The sequence below is a fragment of the Hyperoodon ampullatus genome (genome assembly GCF_949752795.1).
Source record: "Hyperoodon ampullatus genome assembly, chromosome: 8".
Taxonomy (NCBI): Eukaryota; Metazoa; Chordata; class Mammalia; order Artiodactyla; family Ziphiidae; genus Hyperoodon; species Hyperoodon ampullatus.
In genome coordinates, this window is record NC_136921.1 from 91,918,359 (window position 1) to 91,935,466 (window position 17,108).

At 34.3% G+C, this 17,108-nt stretch overlaps 1 protein-coding gene across 1 annotated transcript in view; it reads left to right on the top strand.

Moving 5' to 3' along the window:
* AGPS (alkylglycerone phosphate synthase) overlaps positions 1–17,108 on the top strand; it is a gene marked incomplete at both ends in the record, with an annotated part of 139,643 nt that overhangs the window by 37,268 nt on the left and 85,267 nt on the right. Inside the window, 4 exons of the mRNA XM_079710107.1 lie at positions 10,001–10,091; positions 11,932–12,052; positions 12,148–12,222; positions 16,562–16,633. Coding sequence (XP_079566233.1) covers positions 10,001–10,091; positions 11,932–12,052; positions 12,148–12,222; positions 16,562–16,633 — 359 coding nt within the window. The remainder of the gene's footprint in view (positions 1–10,000; positions 10,092–11,931; positions 12,053–12,147; positions 12,223–16,561; positions 16,634–17,108) is intronic.

A 17,108-nucleotide genomic window follows, 5' to 3' on the forward strand; every position in this document is an offset into this window, starting at 1 on the left:
ATAACTTGGAAAGACAGTGAGTACAAATACAAAATATTTAAATGTGGCTCTAAAAATAAATTAAAAATTGAGACTAGGTAAAAAATTGGATTAGGTATATCATGAATCTGTTCTAGTATTGCACTTTGACTTCATATCTATTGGGCATTAATATACTTGTTTTTAAAACAAGTATATGGTATATCAGTATATTGAAATATCAGCAAGAAAAGTTTTCTTTGGAGAAATTCTTTTTCTTTACAACATAACCATTCCATTTTTGTTTTTAACTTAAACATACTTCGTACCTGAAACAAAACCTCAGGAATGGTAATTAGTAACTAATTTTAATGAAGGTGTGAAGATATACACTTTACATTTGCTTTTTAATAGGAAAAATAATTATTTGATTCTCATTCCCATTCTTTAGTGTGACTGGACAGCATGTTGGTGGAGGCTTAGTTGAGAAATTGTGTAATTCAGGTAGAAGGAATTTCTGGTTAAAATTAAATTTACCAGTGTTCTAAACATTGAGTGTTTTATGTTTTAAATAGAATAATGTCTAATACAGTAGAAACTTGTCATGTAGAGATTGGCTTTACAGAATCTTCAGGGGGAAAAAGTGAATCTTCTGAACTTAGAAAACCAACTTCCTCTCTTCTTAGATACTGTCTTCATTTCTCTCTTTCTCTCTCTCTGGACCTTGAAGTTATAGCATCTTTGTTTTATGTGAGGGGGCAAATAGGCACTTGTGCACTGTGCCATTGAAAGCATAAGATACCTACTGTCTTCTGTAGGGTACTGTAGGCTATGCATTGGTTTATGTTAGCAGTGTATGTGTGTGAAGTGAATGATTAGTCATAGGAAGTGTCACAATTATTTATACCTTAGTGTATGAACCTTTATACCCATGGGTTTAGAATCTGGCTCTTATTTTGGGTGTTCTGGCACTTGGCTTGCCAATTTTCCCAGAGAGGATCAGATTGTAGGTGGCTGATACATGTGCGACACTCATAAGATACTAAAAAAAAATTAGAACCCCAGTGTGTTCACTTATGATTAGATTATTTCTTTTTCAGGATGTAGAACACTTGTTAATGCCCTTCCTGATATTAAGATATGTAGAAAACAAAATTTGTAATTTATATATTGTTTGGAGAGCATAAATTCAGAGCAGAAGGAATCCAGTGGTCTTGAGAGAGATTTTTATCCAGGTTGTAGTAGAATTCGAGAATTTTTCCATTGACTTTAGACTTTGGAAGATTACTGCTGCTGCCCCTACAACCAGAATGGATTTCTTAAAGGCCTCATTTCTTTGCACTGTTGACTCCTGAGTCCAAGTCCAGTGGAGGAGAGGGGAAGAGAACAAGGGTACATCTGACTGGCAGAGCCTGCAAGGGTAACCTTTGCTTCCTACTGAATTATCCATTATCCAGAGGGTAATTCTGCAAACACAGAAATGGAATTTAAATGTTCTAGGATTAACTATGTTATACATAAACTATTTAATAACTGAAACCAAATAACTAAATAATATTCAGTTCTCATTTTGGTGCTTCCAGAAGCACCATTATCTTGCCACAGACAGGATAATAAACCGGATTGAATTGGATCATAGCTTTCTCTATATCTAGTCTAGTTTCCTAGGGCTAATGATTGAATTAGTAGATTTCTCTGATTTTTTTTTATCAGAAAACATTTAGAAACATTATTTAAGATAATAATAGCTATTACTTATTGAGTTCCTACTCAGTTATCTTAAAATAACCCTAAGTGGGTAGTGATACGTTCTTAGAAATAATCAGGAGATTGAGGATGAGAGAGGTTAGATAGCTTACTTGAGGTCAGCTGCGCAGTGGGAAATTGTGATTAAAAAACAAGTGTTTTAAGCTTCATTTTTGTGCTCGTTCTATTATACTGTGCTAATGAGGTACCATACTCATCCACTGTATTGATTTTATTCTCTTTCCAGTCTCTGGAAGCACTTTACAGGAGGCTTCTACACTCTATACACCAGTACAGTAGAGTTAGTCATATTGTAAAAAGTTATCCTATGACAAAAGTTCCTATTGCTCCAGAGGAGCATGAAGGGCAGAAGCGTAAGAAGGTTGTGATATTCCTAAAAGAGAAAATGGAATTTGTGATTAGAAAGGATGAGTACAAGAAAACAATATCAATTCACCGTGTTGTATTAATAATATTAGATTTTAAGGCCAGTTTTTGAAATTCTTTGTAAAGACTTTCTATTCCGGCATTGTAGTAGACTGAACAAATATAGACCCTTTGCCCTCTATAACCAGGTAGAAAACATGGATAAAATACTACAAGAAAGAAATAATAACAGAGCTGGAAAGAAAGAAAGGGAAATCCTTAGGTGCCAGAAACTAAGAGTGACTCTCAGTGAAAATTTATGGGGGTTCCCCTATTTTTGATCCACAGAACATTGAAAAGGTAGAAAATTTTTATGAGTAAATGTGGTTGGTTGTCTGTATATATTTTGGGGAGGGTAACTTTGGCATTTCAAACCCAACCATTAAATTAGAAGCAATTATAAGCTATTACAGATGTCAGGGAAAAATCATGTTTTTCCCTGAGCACAGTCTGTTTTCTGAACAGACTTGTAATTTGTCAGTTTATAAATCCCTAGGTTTATAATCTTGCGATTCTTATTCCTCCTAGGTTTAAGCAGCAGAAGGCAGTACTTCAGAGCTAATGCTATATAGATTTCTATAAACAAAAAATTCTGAAAAGTGTCATTATTCTTTGACTGTAAAAGTGTTATACATTAATTGGTGCTTTCAAGGCACAAGTTAGTGATTAAGTAGAGAGAATTTGTTTGGGTTTGTTGTACTTTGTATTTTCAGTGGCATAATTTTTAAAAGTTTTACCTCCTATAAAAAGCTATTAAATTGGTTAGCAATAGTGGAACTCACTGAGAATAGATGGTTGCATCTACTAATATTTTGCTGCCTCTGTGCACTGCCCCAGAGTGAGAGTCACCTTGTCTTTAGTCACCTTAAATCCTGATGTGCACTTGCTTCTTGGATATTTATGTCCACAGAGTTTTCTTTCCATTATACAGTGATTTCACTGGTTTTGAAAGTTTGCTCTGGTTCTGTATCTTCTACAATATAGTCTACTTTGATCTTAAGGAAAGGTGGTAAATTGACCTCACCTTATATTTTAAAACAAAAACCATTTCTTAAAGTTTTCAAACCAGTCTTCAGTTGTGGTAAAGATCTATTCAGTGGTCACCTTGTTTCAACAGTTGGTATGGGCATTTGGCTTTCTGGTAGAAGTTGCATGTTTCCTGCCCATATGTTCACCATACAAATTAAATGTCTTTGTAGCTTTGACTAAACGAGGTTGTAAGTTTCTTAAGAACAGGAGTCATATTGTAATACCAATTCTGTGTGTCCTGCAATGCTTAGTACAGTCTCATGAGTGTTAAATAAATGCTTATTTATAGTTCTGGATGTAAATCCAAATTATTTTGCTGTAAGAATCAAGTCATTCCAAAGCTGTTTCTTATGTTAAATACCTCTAATTGCTTTAACTTTTCTTATGTTTCTTTTCCATTCATTTACTTTTTTGATTTCAGAGTTTTCTCCTTTACCTCATGATATTTTATGAGATTTTTGGGGCCCTTGGCAGTATGCTAGGCTTTATGATTATTAAGTTAAGCTTCTTTTACTGTTTTTCAAATCCCAGGGCATTAGGTGCAAGAAAAAGTCCAGTTGAAAAGCTTTCATTCTTTTTTTTTTTAAAGAAGATGTTGGGGGTAGGAGTTTATTAATTAATTTATTTTTGCTGTGTTGGGTCTTTGTTTCTGTGCGAGGGCTTTCTCTAGTTGTGGCAAGTGGAAGCCACTCTTCATCGCGGTGCGCGGGGCTCTCACTATCGTAGCCTCTCTTGTTGCGGAGCACAGGCTCCAGACGTGCAGGCTCAGTAGATGTGGCTCACGGGCCCAGTTGCTCCGCGGCATGTGGGATCTTCCCAGACCAGGGCTTGAACCCGTGTCCCCTGCATTGGCAGGCAGATTCTCAAACACTGCGCCACCAGGGAAGCCCGAAAAGCTTTCATTCTTACATGGAACTCTTTTTGAACTGTGTTAAGTTTTATGCGGGAATTATAGATAATGGAGCAAAGTCTTAAATCCAAGGTCCTGCCAAATAAGATATTTCTTCAGTCTGAAATACTGTGCATTCAGATGTAGAAGTATATTCTGGTTACCTTAATGGTAGAATGTAGATTTTTTGCACATGTCAGTAATACCAACCTTGTATCTCTTAGTTCAAGTGTCTTGAAGGGGGGTTACCTTTTTATTTTATGGGTAATGTTACTTGTGAATTAAGGGATTCACAAAGGTCCGAATATTATCCTTCCATGAATATCAAGAGTCTCCTATATATTACAGAGACCCAAAGTAATTGTATGGTTAAAATATAAGGGCCCAGGATTAAAACCTAATATTTCCAAATTGGCCTTTTTGTAGGACATTTTAACACATAGTAGCATATGTGTTATAACCAATTTCCCAGAATTTATACTTTTACTGTCAGGTAAGATGAAGAAAATTTTATGTGCTGAATGTCTTAAGTTGTTTTAGCTGTGAGTCTTATACTTTCTTTCATTCCAATTTCTTTAAATTTATGAAAAAGGTATTATTATGTAATACTTTAAATATTCCATTTCAGTTTGAATGTTAGCACTTGTGATTTTTTAATATAAAAAAGGAACTTGTTGAATAAAACATTTATTTTTTTCATTCCACTATTATTTTTGTTTTGCTAACCTTTATGTAAAGATTTATTTGAGAATTTTAGATGGTATTTTTATTATATAATATGAAGTCATCATAAAAAGTGACATCCTTTCAGCCAATACCGTGTAACTGTTAAAATTACATGACAAAATGAGTGCTTTTTGTCACTTCCAATTAAAAATTCCTTTGGATAGGGCCCCACACTGGCTCCTTTAATATTGAATTCTGTATTATAAACATATATTTAATTTCAGTACAGAATTTATATATTACACAGTGATTTCCAGCCCCCCCTTTGGCTATCTTTGTGAAGTCAAAGTAAACTTCTGAGGCTAGTTGCTAAAAGCTTTTGCAGTTATTCAAGCTCTGATGAAATGAGTCGGAAATAATCTTGAGCAAAAGTATTACACTTTAGGGGCTTCCCTGGTGGTGCAGTGGTTGAGAGTCTGCCTGCCGATGCAGGGGACACGGGTTCGTGCCCCGGTCCGGGAGGATCCCACATGCCGCGGAGTGGCTGGGCCTGTGAACCATGGCCGCTGAGCCTGCATGTCCGGAGCCTGTGCTCCGCAACGGGAGAGGCCACAACAGTGAGAGGCCCACGTACCGCAAAAAAAAAAAAAAAAAAAGTATTACAGTTTGAACATTTAATTTTATTTTATTTTGGCTGTGTTGGGTCTTCGTTACTGTGCACGGGCTTTCTCTAGTTGTGGCAAGTGGGGACTACTCTTCGTTGAGGTGCGCAGGCTTCACATTGTGGTGGCTTCTGTTGTTGCGGAGCACGGGCTCTAGGTGCGCAGACTTCAGTACCTGTGGCACGTGGGCTCAGTAGTTGTGGCTCACAGGCTCCAGAGCACAGGCTCAGTAGTTGTGGTGCACAGGCTTAGTTGCTCCGCAGCATGTGGGATCTTCCCGGACCAGGGATCGAACCTGTGTCCCCTGAATTGGCAGGCAGATTCTTAACCACTGTGCCACCAGGGAAGTCCCTTGAACATTTTAAATAGCTTGTACAACATAGGTGTTAAGACGAATATACAGTCTATTCTGGTTTGTTTTCAGTATTGGTTTAATTGTTCTTTGATCTGGAATAGATAGTGACTACTAGAGTATCTCTTCTTTTCTTCATTTAAACACACACTTTTCTCCATTAAACACAAAAATAAAAATAGCTTTGAGGACGTAAATGGCCATCTTGGAAAAAAATTACTTCTGACATTACTTCATACCAAATACAGAGACCAATTCCAGATAGGTTATAGACCTAAATACATAAGCTAAAACTATAAAATTGCTAGAAGAATATACAGAATGTCTTTCTGAATTTGAGGTAGGCAAAAAGCAGGGAACTAAAAGCATTAATATAAGGAAAAAAATGAATCAGACAGCATTAAAATATAGAACTTCTTTTCATCAAAAGACTCCTTGAAGAGAGTGAAAAGACAAATCACAGAGTGAGAGAAAATATTTAATACATACATCCTTGATTTCAGAATATATAGAGAATTCTTATACATCAATAAAAACATAATAATAAATGAGTAAAAGATGAACTGGCATTGAAAACAGGATATGCAAATGGACAATAGATATATGAATAGAAGTTCAGTTTCTTGAGTAATCAGTGAAATTCAAATTAATATTGTCAAGAGATTACCAATAGAATGTCTCATAATGAAAATAACTACAATACCAGGTGTGGAGAGGATGTGGAACAAGTAGAACTCTTTATACATAGCTGGCTGTTAACGTCTTGGAAAGCTATCTGCCAGCACCTCCTAAAGCTAAACATATGCATAGACTGTGGCCTAGGAACTCCACCCTAGTTATATAGCTATCTGAAACATGTGATATGTGATCTTCAGAAAACAAGTTCAAGAACGTCTCTGGGGGCCTCCCTGGTGGCGCAGTGGTTGAGAGTCCGCCTGCCGATGCAGGGGATACGGGTTCGTGCCCCGGTCTGGGAGGATCCCATATGCCGCGGAGCGGCTGGGCCCGTGAGCCATGGCTGCTGAGCCTGCGCATCCGGAGCCTGTGCTCCGCAACGGGAGAGGCCACAGCAGTGAGAGGCCCGCATACCACAAAAAAAAAAAAAAAAAAAAAAAAAAAAGAACGTCTCTGCACATACCAAAAATTGTAAACAACTCTATTTTCTGTCACCAATACAATGGATAAAGTAATTATGCTATACTCACACAGTGGAATTAAGCCATGGAAATGAATGAACTGCAACTACGTACACAAACATAGATGACTCGCACAAATATAATATTGTACAAAAGAAAGCAGACACAAAAAGTACATTTTATATGATTTCATTTATATAAAGTTAACAAGATAGTTGTTCCTTTGGTGTGGGGAAAGGTGATAATGCCTGGAAAGGGGCAAGGAGGGGGATATTTCTGGGGTGCTGGTAATGTTCTTTTTCTGGATCTGCATGCTGATTACATGGGAGGTTTACTTTGTAAAAATTCATTCAGCTATACACTTACTTTTTGTATGCATGTTATACTTCAATATTTTATAAATAAAATATTTATAAAATTAAACAAAGATAAAACAGCCATAATATAGTATAGTTTTATTTGGCTGTTCTGTCATCATGGCAGGGAGAGGGAAGTAGAGAAGTTGCAAGAACATTATAGTGAAAAAAATTACCGAATATAGCTACTGTGATTTTATAAATATTCATTAATAAAGAATTTTAGAATAATGATCTCACTTGGAATGATGGTAAGGAAAGAATCAGACTAGAGGCAGCATCATATAGACTTATTTATTACTTATTTAACCTTATTTATTACCTGGTTCATATCCTGGTTTTGTAACTTACTAGCTGTGTGACCTTGAGTAAGTTACTTAACATACCTAACATCTTAAGTTGTTTAACTTCTCTGTGCCTTAGCTTCCTCATTCATAAAATGGGGTAATAGTATCAACCTCATAACATTATTATAAGTTAATATACATAACAAACTTAGAACAATGCCTGACACATAATAACGCTTTATGTTTACTTAAATAAAAATGTAAGAGTACCATTTTAAAATATACATTTTGAAATTTGTTTTGGTCTTTTCTGAAAGTTATTTTATTACTGCCACTGTAACACATTGGAATACTATTGTTTACATATCAGCCTTCTTCACTATACTCATCTAGGGCAGGATATTTATTTTATCTCTTTATTTCTAGCACTTATTGCTATTTAATATTTTGCCATCTCTGAGAAGTATTTCCAAAACTGAAAAGTTGCCTCTCTAAGCACTTGAGTTTTCTGCACCAATATTCTCATATATATACAATTAAGGATTTCTTGTATATATGAAATAATGTTTATGTTTCATATAAGCTCATTTAAATAGAGTTTGGGATAGAAGATATAGCAAATGAAATTTGAGTAGCACATCTAATTTTTTCATAGTATTCCTGCTCTATAGAGCTCTTTAGTGTGTTTTAAATTTATTGTAGCACTTCATGTGAAATATAAGCACCTTGCAAATCTGGTTTATTTTCCTTTCCCTGTTCTTTTTCTAGTTGTTAAATCATAAACTCCACGATACAATATTATAATTTTTAAGAGTCATATATACTTTAAAGAAATTAAGAAAAATAGTCAATTATATTTACTCACATATTTACTCTTTCTGTCATTATTTATTCTGTTGTGAAGATTTCACTGTATATTTAGTGTTATATTTCCCTTCAGCTTATAGAAGTTCCTCTGGCATTTCTTGTAGGTGTGCTGGCTCCAAGTTCTCTTAGTTTTCATCTGAAAATGTCTTTATTTTACTTTTGTTCTTGAAGGATATTTTCATCAGATACAAAATTCTAGGTAGGCATTCTTTTCCTTTCAGCACTTTAAAAATGTTGTTCCGTTGTTTTCTGGACTTCATTGTTTCTGATGCTCAGTCAGTCATAATTTTTGTTGTTATTACATTATATGTAATGTGTCATTTTTCTCTAGATGCTTTTAAGATTTCTTTCTCTCTCTCTTTTTTAAGTTGCAATTTGACTATGATGTGCCTTGTGTGAGTTTCTTTGCACTTATCTTCTTAGAGTTCTCTGACCTTTAATTTGCGAAGTTATGTCTTTCATCAAATTTGGAAACTTTCTGTTACTATTTCTTCAAATAATTTTTTTATTCCTTTCCCTCTTTCCTCTTCTTCTTAGGTCTCCATTTATATGTATGTTAGTATTTTTCTGTTGTTCCATAGGTCTCTGTAGCTCTCTTTTTCAATCTTCTTCTCTGTTCTTCAGGTTAAAAATGATTTATTGCTCTATCTGTAAGTTCACTGACATCTCCAGTCTGTCCTTGAGTTCCTCCAATGAATTTTTATTTGAATTTTAATTATAGAATTTCTATTTTGTTTTTTATAATTTCTATTTCTCTGCTGAGATTTATTTTCTATTATTCACTGGGAACATACTTTCCCTTTTGTCCTTTAGTGTAGTTATAGCTGTTTTAAAATCCTTGTGTGCTATTTCCAGTATCTTGGATCATCTTGGGGTTCTTATTAATTGCCTTTTCTCTTGATTATGGATCACATTTTCTTGTTTGTTTATGTCTGGTAATTTTGAAATGTATCTTGGACATTGTTAATGATATGTTGTAGAAACTCTGGATTCTGTTACATTCTTCTGAAGAGGCTTTTTTTTTTTTTTTTAAACCAAGCAATTAACTTGACTCATCTCAAGTTTCCTTCTTTGGTGGTGAGCAGCTGAAATATCTGTTCTGTTCTTTTAAGCTTAGCTGGGCTGCTTAATGTCTGTTCCATACATGTGTAATTTAAGATCAGCCAGACATTTGGACAGAGTTTATACATAGGTCCCTCTGACTGACTCCTGGATTTGTGTGATTTTTCTGTACTCTTCCCAGATGCTGTGTTCACTGTGAACACTGTCTTCTCTTTCTTTCAGCCAGGAAGGCTGTAGGTTTTCTGCATTCTTCTTTCTTTCTGTGGTACTAGCTGGGGCTTTCCCTCAGGCTAAAGCCTGTTTAAAAAATAAAACGAAACTGGAAACAAATATAGGGCTGTTTTCTTCTTACTCCCTTACCACCTATTTTTGCCTGGTTTGGGGCTATCTATACTGCCCTCAAATAGTTGGATTTTGTTTGTTTTGTTTTTGTCCAGAGCTTATCATTATGTATGGGAGGGTTGGTTTGATAGGAACTACTTGACCATTACTAGAAACAGAATCTAAGATTTGAACTTAAATGAAGATACTTTACTCTAATTTTTTACCTTCTTTGTACCTTAGGTACCCTCTTAGTGGCATGATTTTGCCAACTTTTAAAGAGTGGATCCAAAATACCCTTGGAGTAAGTCTGGAGCATAAAACTACCTCTAAAGTAAGCAAATAAGAATGATTAATAATATTCTTAACTGTGTGTGTGTGTTTAATCCCAAATTAATTAGACTTATCTTAGTAATTTGTTATAGTTATTTAATATATTTGTTATTTTTTTGTTAAGAAGTTTACTAGTCATATTGGCCTTGTTAGGCTTTCTAGGGGTGATTTTTAAAAAAATTTCTTTTAGCATCACAGATATAGAGCTTAATCTCAGCATTTATCTGAGATTTATCTGGCAAATCTGTAATCCTCTCTGAGCCTCAGAGTTGTAACTGTCTGTCCTGTGTGTCACAAGTAGTGAAGTTCAAATGAATGAATTCTGTGAGAGAACTTTGTTACAAAACTATAAGTTGCTTTTATTTTTAGGTTTTGTAATGAACTGACAGTAATCTAGAATTAATATAGAATAATTTAAAATAAAAATATAATGTTACATTTACTAGCAACATTTAGAATATTTGAAGATTGAAAAAAGTGAAGTAAAAGTTTGATTAAGATATGAGTGATAGAGAATTTTAGTTTGCTCATGTGGTGTCACTTTTCTGACGGGGGTGGTTAGAATCCTTTAAACTATATACGTATTAAACTAATGAAATAGTTAACATTTCTTTATATAATTATAATCTTTATGATTTATTAGTATTATTCACTAGGGCATGGTATTCTGCATCCCTCTAACTGAGTATAACTTCCATAAGTGCAGGGGCTATGGCTTACACTATATTATCCACTATATCCAACATATTATTAAGGACTGTAGGTATTCAGTGAGTGCTTGTTTGGTTTATTTATAAATCCACAGTTACATTTTATTCTAGTATTAAATTAGGCTAAACAGCTAATTCCTATCCCTCTCCAACCAAATTCTTTTAACTTTTCTTTAAAGATCTCTTCTATTTCCTTTTTTGACTATTTGTGATTACTTTTTTGACACTGATGCAATCTATATACCATATTCAGAAATTTCACCAGTTGTACATGCACTTCTTTTTTCTGTTTTGAGCCCTTTCAGTTTTCAATAACTTAACAAAATAGTAATCTGTATGATGGTATCTGTATGATGGTGATAGTCTCATTTAACAGATGAAGAAGTCAAGGCTTGCAGAAGTTGGGTGACTTGCCCAATGTCACATAGCTTTAAAGTTGAAGATTTACTTTTCAAGTTACCTGTTAGTTGAAATTAAGTATGAAGTTTATGATTATGTTGTGAGTTTTAAAGCAGCCCTGTAAAAATGGGTTTATTACTTATTGGGAGGCTTTTTGCTCATCATTTAAAAATAATAAAAGGAAATGATAAATTTTATCTACAGGTAAAAACGTAGTTAATGCAAAAGTTAACTGTCTTTCCCCCAGTGTCCCTAGTCTAAAATCGAAGATTTGAGACTTTGCTATCTTCCTTGTTCTTAATTGTAATCTTTATTTTTATGTTATTTTATTTATTTATTTTTTGACCACGCCACACGGCATGTGGGATCTTAGTTCCCTGACCAGGGATGGAACCCTGGCCACCTGCGGTGGAAACGGGGAGTCTTAACCACTGGACCGCCAGGGAAGTCCCCTTAATTGTAATCTTTAGAAATAATGAAAAGGTGGGCCATAGAAGCAAAAGAGAAAACATAGGCTTTTATAACTTATGTTACAGAATGTGATTAACCAGAGCATTTGTAATTGGTTACTCTCACAGAGTTGGTTTCCATATGTATTATTTGTTATTTTCCTATGCTCCTGTCCTAGTTTGGATGTAAAAAAATTTACATTTTATAGTCACTCTCTGTAACATAGGTATTCAAATATTATTTTCTAAAAATAAGTCAAAGAAAACCAATTTTATTTTCTAGGCATCCTTAAATCCTAGTGATACACCTCCTTCTATTGTAAATGAAGATTTTCTTCATGACCTTAAAGAAATTAATATTTCATATTCACAAGAAGCAGATGATCGAGTATTTAGAGCTCATGGTAAGCAACTTTATGTAAGTGCTATTTATTTTTAATTTGTAAATTTCCTATAATTTAAGATGTTTTTGCATTTTCTTTTTTAAACCTCAAAATAGGTCATTGTCTTCATGAGATATTTTTGCTCAGGGAAGGAATGTTTCAGCGAATTCCTGATATAGTTTTATGGCCAAGTAAGTTCTTGTTTTTCTTTGTATTATTTAGTATTGTTAAATTTTAAGTAAATTTAGTATTGGAAATATGTACTTTTAAACATATGAACTATAAAAAATATAGATCGCTATATTTTTAGAGTTTACTAAAGGTCATATCATTCTTAATATGATCATCCTGAATGATTGGTTTTAATGATTAATTTTGTTGATGATTAAATCTTCATTTAGTATGTACATATCCTTTTGCGAGGTCAGTAGAAAAATGTATTTTGGGCTAATTTGAAAGCTTAATGAAATTATTATCGATCAATGATATATTCAGATGTATAGAAACTCTTAACATAACTGATTACTGCAACTAATAATAGTAGTTAATTGATGTTAACTTGTGGGCTAATAAATATGGTATTCAAATGATGAATAAGATGAATAACAACTTGATGAACAAGTTGTTTAATATGGATATTGTCTTTGATATAAATAATTAAATTTTGAGAAATTAATTTCATTCAGGGATTTGGCTTGAGATGGAGGATGGATGAGCTTTCTGTTATTATTTTGCTCTTGCTGATGCTTAGGCACTATATTTATATATATGGTTTTATATCCACGTCTTGTAGCAGAAACTTTAAAGCAGAATACAGGTATACTGCTCCTTACTGTCCATAATTACCTTTTAAGAAGTTATATTGATCTTCTGATCCTTTTTTCTCTTCAGATTCCATAAAAGGATTATATAGAGTGTTTTATTTTTCAAAAAATTGCCTCATTCATGGACTCTCAGTTCTTAGATGTGATCCTTTTCCTTTGCAGGGAGTATCTGAGGGAAAAATCCTACTTGAATTTGGGATAGGAAGGAGGGTGACATATATAAGGAGAAAACAATCTATCTGAATAGTGTATTGGTGCCCAAATCAAGTCTAAAATTTTGTTCTGTTGAATCTTCCAGTATAAGAACTTCTTGGAAATAGTTTGTTTCCCAACAGGTTGTCAGTTCACTGAGGCCTTTATCTAACTTTAATGTAAATTTCCTTTTGGTAATAAAGTTCAGGTTTTTCTTTGCATGAGGGTAAGTTTTGAGACAATATGGCAATTTGAGACAATGTGGTATTCCATAGAGTGGAGGTGGCTTTCTCATCTTGCAGTTTAAATATCTACACACCATATCTGTATATATACATATGTATACATACCTAGGAAGTCTATCGTTGTGGATGTCTTTAAGTCTGTCTGTATTTGGAGTCTGAATTCTACATGTTGCTTTAATAGGATGTCTAGGGCTTATCTAAGAGTAAGAACTTGTAATATATGTAACTTTCCTGATTTGGAGTCATACTTAAACCAGGAATTGTCACCATTGTGATCTGTACACAGTATAGCTATTTCTACCTTTCATTTAGTTTGGACAAGTAGTTAGTTACTTATACATTGTATGTTGTCTGTGGTAAGTATACTTATAAAAATAAAGTCTCCTTTAGCAGTACTTCACTTATTCAATTTCTGCATTATTTTCAGCAGTCTAAGTATCAAAACTTTAAGCCTGTGAAAATATGTGCTAGGTACTGTTCTAGGTATTGAAGATAAGACACTGAACAAAACACAAATCCCTATTCTTAGGTGCTATACAATTAAGTGGGGGCAGGAGGAGACGGAACAATAAACAAATATTTAATGTAGCAAAGGGTGGTAAATGTTATAAAGAAAAACAAGGCACAGTAAAAAGATAGAGAATAAATAGGGTGGGCGATGGGATGAGGGAGTGATGTGTCAAATAACATTGTAAGGAAAGCTTCCGATTTGGTGACAATCCTTGAAATAGTTTTGCCTTGTTAAAGGTTTTTAACAGACATCTTTGGGTATTTTATTAATTATTAATGAACTAGTATTCCATTTATTAAAAATTTTTACCACAGATAGTAAGCTTTATAGGCTTAATCTGAAAGCTTGAAAATGGATTTTTATTAAATTTGGAATGATGCAAATGACATATATTCCTAGCTTTAAGAAAACCTGGGAAATGATAATCATAACTTTTATAGAACAGCATTTGTACTTTCATAAATGGATATTAATTTGTATATTTTCATTTGTATCCTTATTTCCCTTTCAGGTCCTAAGCAAGTGATACTCAATTTTTGTGTGGTTTCCTTGCTTCAAATCTCTTTTTCCTCCATGCCATTCCATAATTTATCAGGAGATTGATCTTTCTAAAACACTCTCTTTGCCATGTTGTTCCCCTCCTTAATTCCCTCTTGCTAGTCAAATTGAGTCTTAGCACCTCTTGCTTGGTGTTTAAAGTCTTCTGCCTTCAGGTTTTTAATACTTACTTAACTTTTACACTGAAAAGCACCCTTTGGTGTGTACAGTAGAAAGGAGTTTGTATGCAGTATATCATGTATAATGTTTAAAGTTTTGTTTAAAGAACAATAAAGAATCATCAATGGATGCAAAAATTAGTGGGCAAAAGTATGAAACATTTATGTAATCAAAGTATTTCCTCACGAGATATTTATTAATTATAGTTTTTAAAAATAAATTTATTTACTTGTTTTTATTTTTGGCTGTTTGGATCTTTGTTGCTGTGCACGGGCTTCCTCTAGTTGCGGCACGTGGGGGCTACTCTTCATTGTGGTGCACGGGGTTCTCATTGTTGTGGCTTCTCTTGTAGCAGAGCACAGGCTCTAGGCACGCGGGCTTCAGTAGTTGTGGCACACGGGCTCAGTAGTTGTGGCTTTTGGCTTCTAGAGCGCAGGCTCAATAGTTGTGGCAGGCGGGCTCAGTTGCTCTGCGGCATGTGGGATATTCCTGGACCAGGGCTCGAACCCCTGTCCCTTGCATTGGCAGGTGGATTCTTAACCACTGTGCCACCAGGGAAGCCCTATAGTGTTTTTATATGGAGAAACCTAAGAGTTGGCCCTTCTGATCCAAGGGTTCCGCATCTGTAGGTTCAACCAGTGCTGTTCAAAAGCATTTGGAAAAAAAATTACATAAAGGCAACATGCCAGTAACTATTTATATAGCATTTACATTGTATTTACAACTATTTTCATAGCATTTACATTGTATTAGGTATTATAAGTAATCTAGAGATGATTTAAAGTATACAGAAGGATGTGCTCTAGGTTATGTGCAAATACTATGTCATTTTCTTTTTTTTTAACATCTTTATTGGAGTATAATTGCTTACAATGGTGTGTTAATTTCTGCTTTATAAGAAAGTGAATCAGTTATACATATACATATGTTCCCATATCTCTTCCCTCTTGCATCTCTCTCCCTCCCACCCTCCCTATCCCACCCCTCTAGGTGGACACAAAGCACCGAGCTGATCTCCCTGTGCTATGCGGCTGCTTCCCACTAGCTATCTATTTTACATTTGGTAGTGTATATATGTCCATGCCACTCTCTCACTTTGTCACAGCTTACCCTTCCCCCTCCCCATATCCTCAAGTCCATTCTCTAGTAGGTCTGTGTCTTTATTCCCATCTTGCCCCTAGGTTCTTCATGACCATTTTTTTTTTCTTAGATTCCATATATATGTGTTAGCATACAGTATTTGTTTTTCTCTTTCTGACTTACTTCACTCTGTATGTATGTCATTTTCTTTAAGGGACCTGAGCTTCCCAGATTTTGGTGTCTGTAGGGGTCCTGGAACCTATCCCCTGTGGATACTGAGGGACTACTGTACTGTATTACTAAATGATGAAAGTTAACATTACCAGCAGTGAGACTTATGTACATCATGTGCCTCCAGATACAATGCACTGAGAAAGGCACAGCATCACTTCTGTGGAATTCCTGCCAAAATGTATAAACTGCATTTAATCCTAAGGAAATAAGCAAACCCAAATTGAGGGACATTATATGAAATAACTGACCAGTGCTCTTCAAAAGTGTCAAGGTCAAAGTAGACTGAGGAACTATTTCAGAGTAAAGAAGACTAAGGAGATGTGACAACTAAAATGCAGTGTGTGATCCTGGTCCATAAAAGAGGACATAGTGGAACAGCTGGCAAATTTTGAAAAAGGTCTCTTGATTAGTTAATAGTATTGTATCAGTGTCAATTGCTTGGTTTTTATAGTTTTTATAGTTATATAAGGTGTTAGTATTTGCAGCTACTGGGTGAAGGAAATCTTTGTACCATTTTTGCAACTTTTTTGTAAGTATAAAATTATTTAAAAATGAAAAGTTAAAGATAAAAAAGTTTTTTTAAAAATATAGTGATTTAATGTGTTAATGAGTGAATAAATGAAGGAAAAGTTTAGACACTAAAGAACTCTATAGACCCTTGTTTTGCAGGGTTACCCAGATTTTGTTCATGTCCTTGTGATTAATTTATTTTCCCTTTTTTCAACAGCGTGTCATGATGATGTAGTTAAGATTGTGAATCTAGCGTGCAAATATAACCTTTGTATCATACCAATTGGTGGTAGGTATTGTGTGTTTTGAATTTTAATGTGATGTAAATTTGTTCTATTTTAAATATTTGTGCCATCCCACTGAAAACATTCTTATAATTATGAAATGGTTATCTTGAAAAATTGGTTTATGGTGTTTATTGGTTATGCTGGTTTATTACTGTTCTGAGTAGATCTACCTGAACTGTTTGAGACATGATTTACCCTTAGTTCATGGCTTCTTTCCCATGTGGATACTAATTGAAGCTGTGACTTACTGCCTAAATAAGAAAATGTTCCTGCTTTAGTAATTACTTTCTAACCTTTATCTTAATAGAGAGAATATTATTTTTCAAAGGCTAACTATACCCAACATAAATCTTTGAGAAGAAGGGATATGCAACTAGGACAGTGATAACCAAATCAGTAATATCTTTTAATACTGAAAACTAACATTATTTTACATTTTAAGACAAATTTAATCTCTCTTGATCATTCACCAATCCC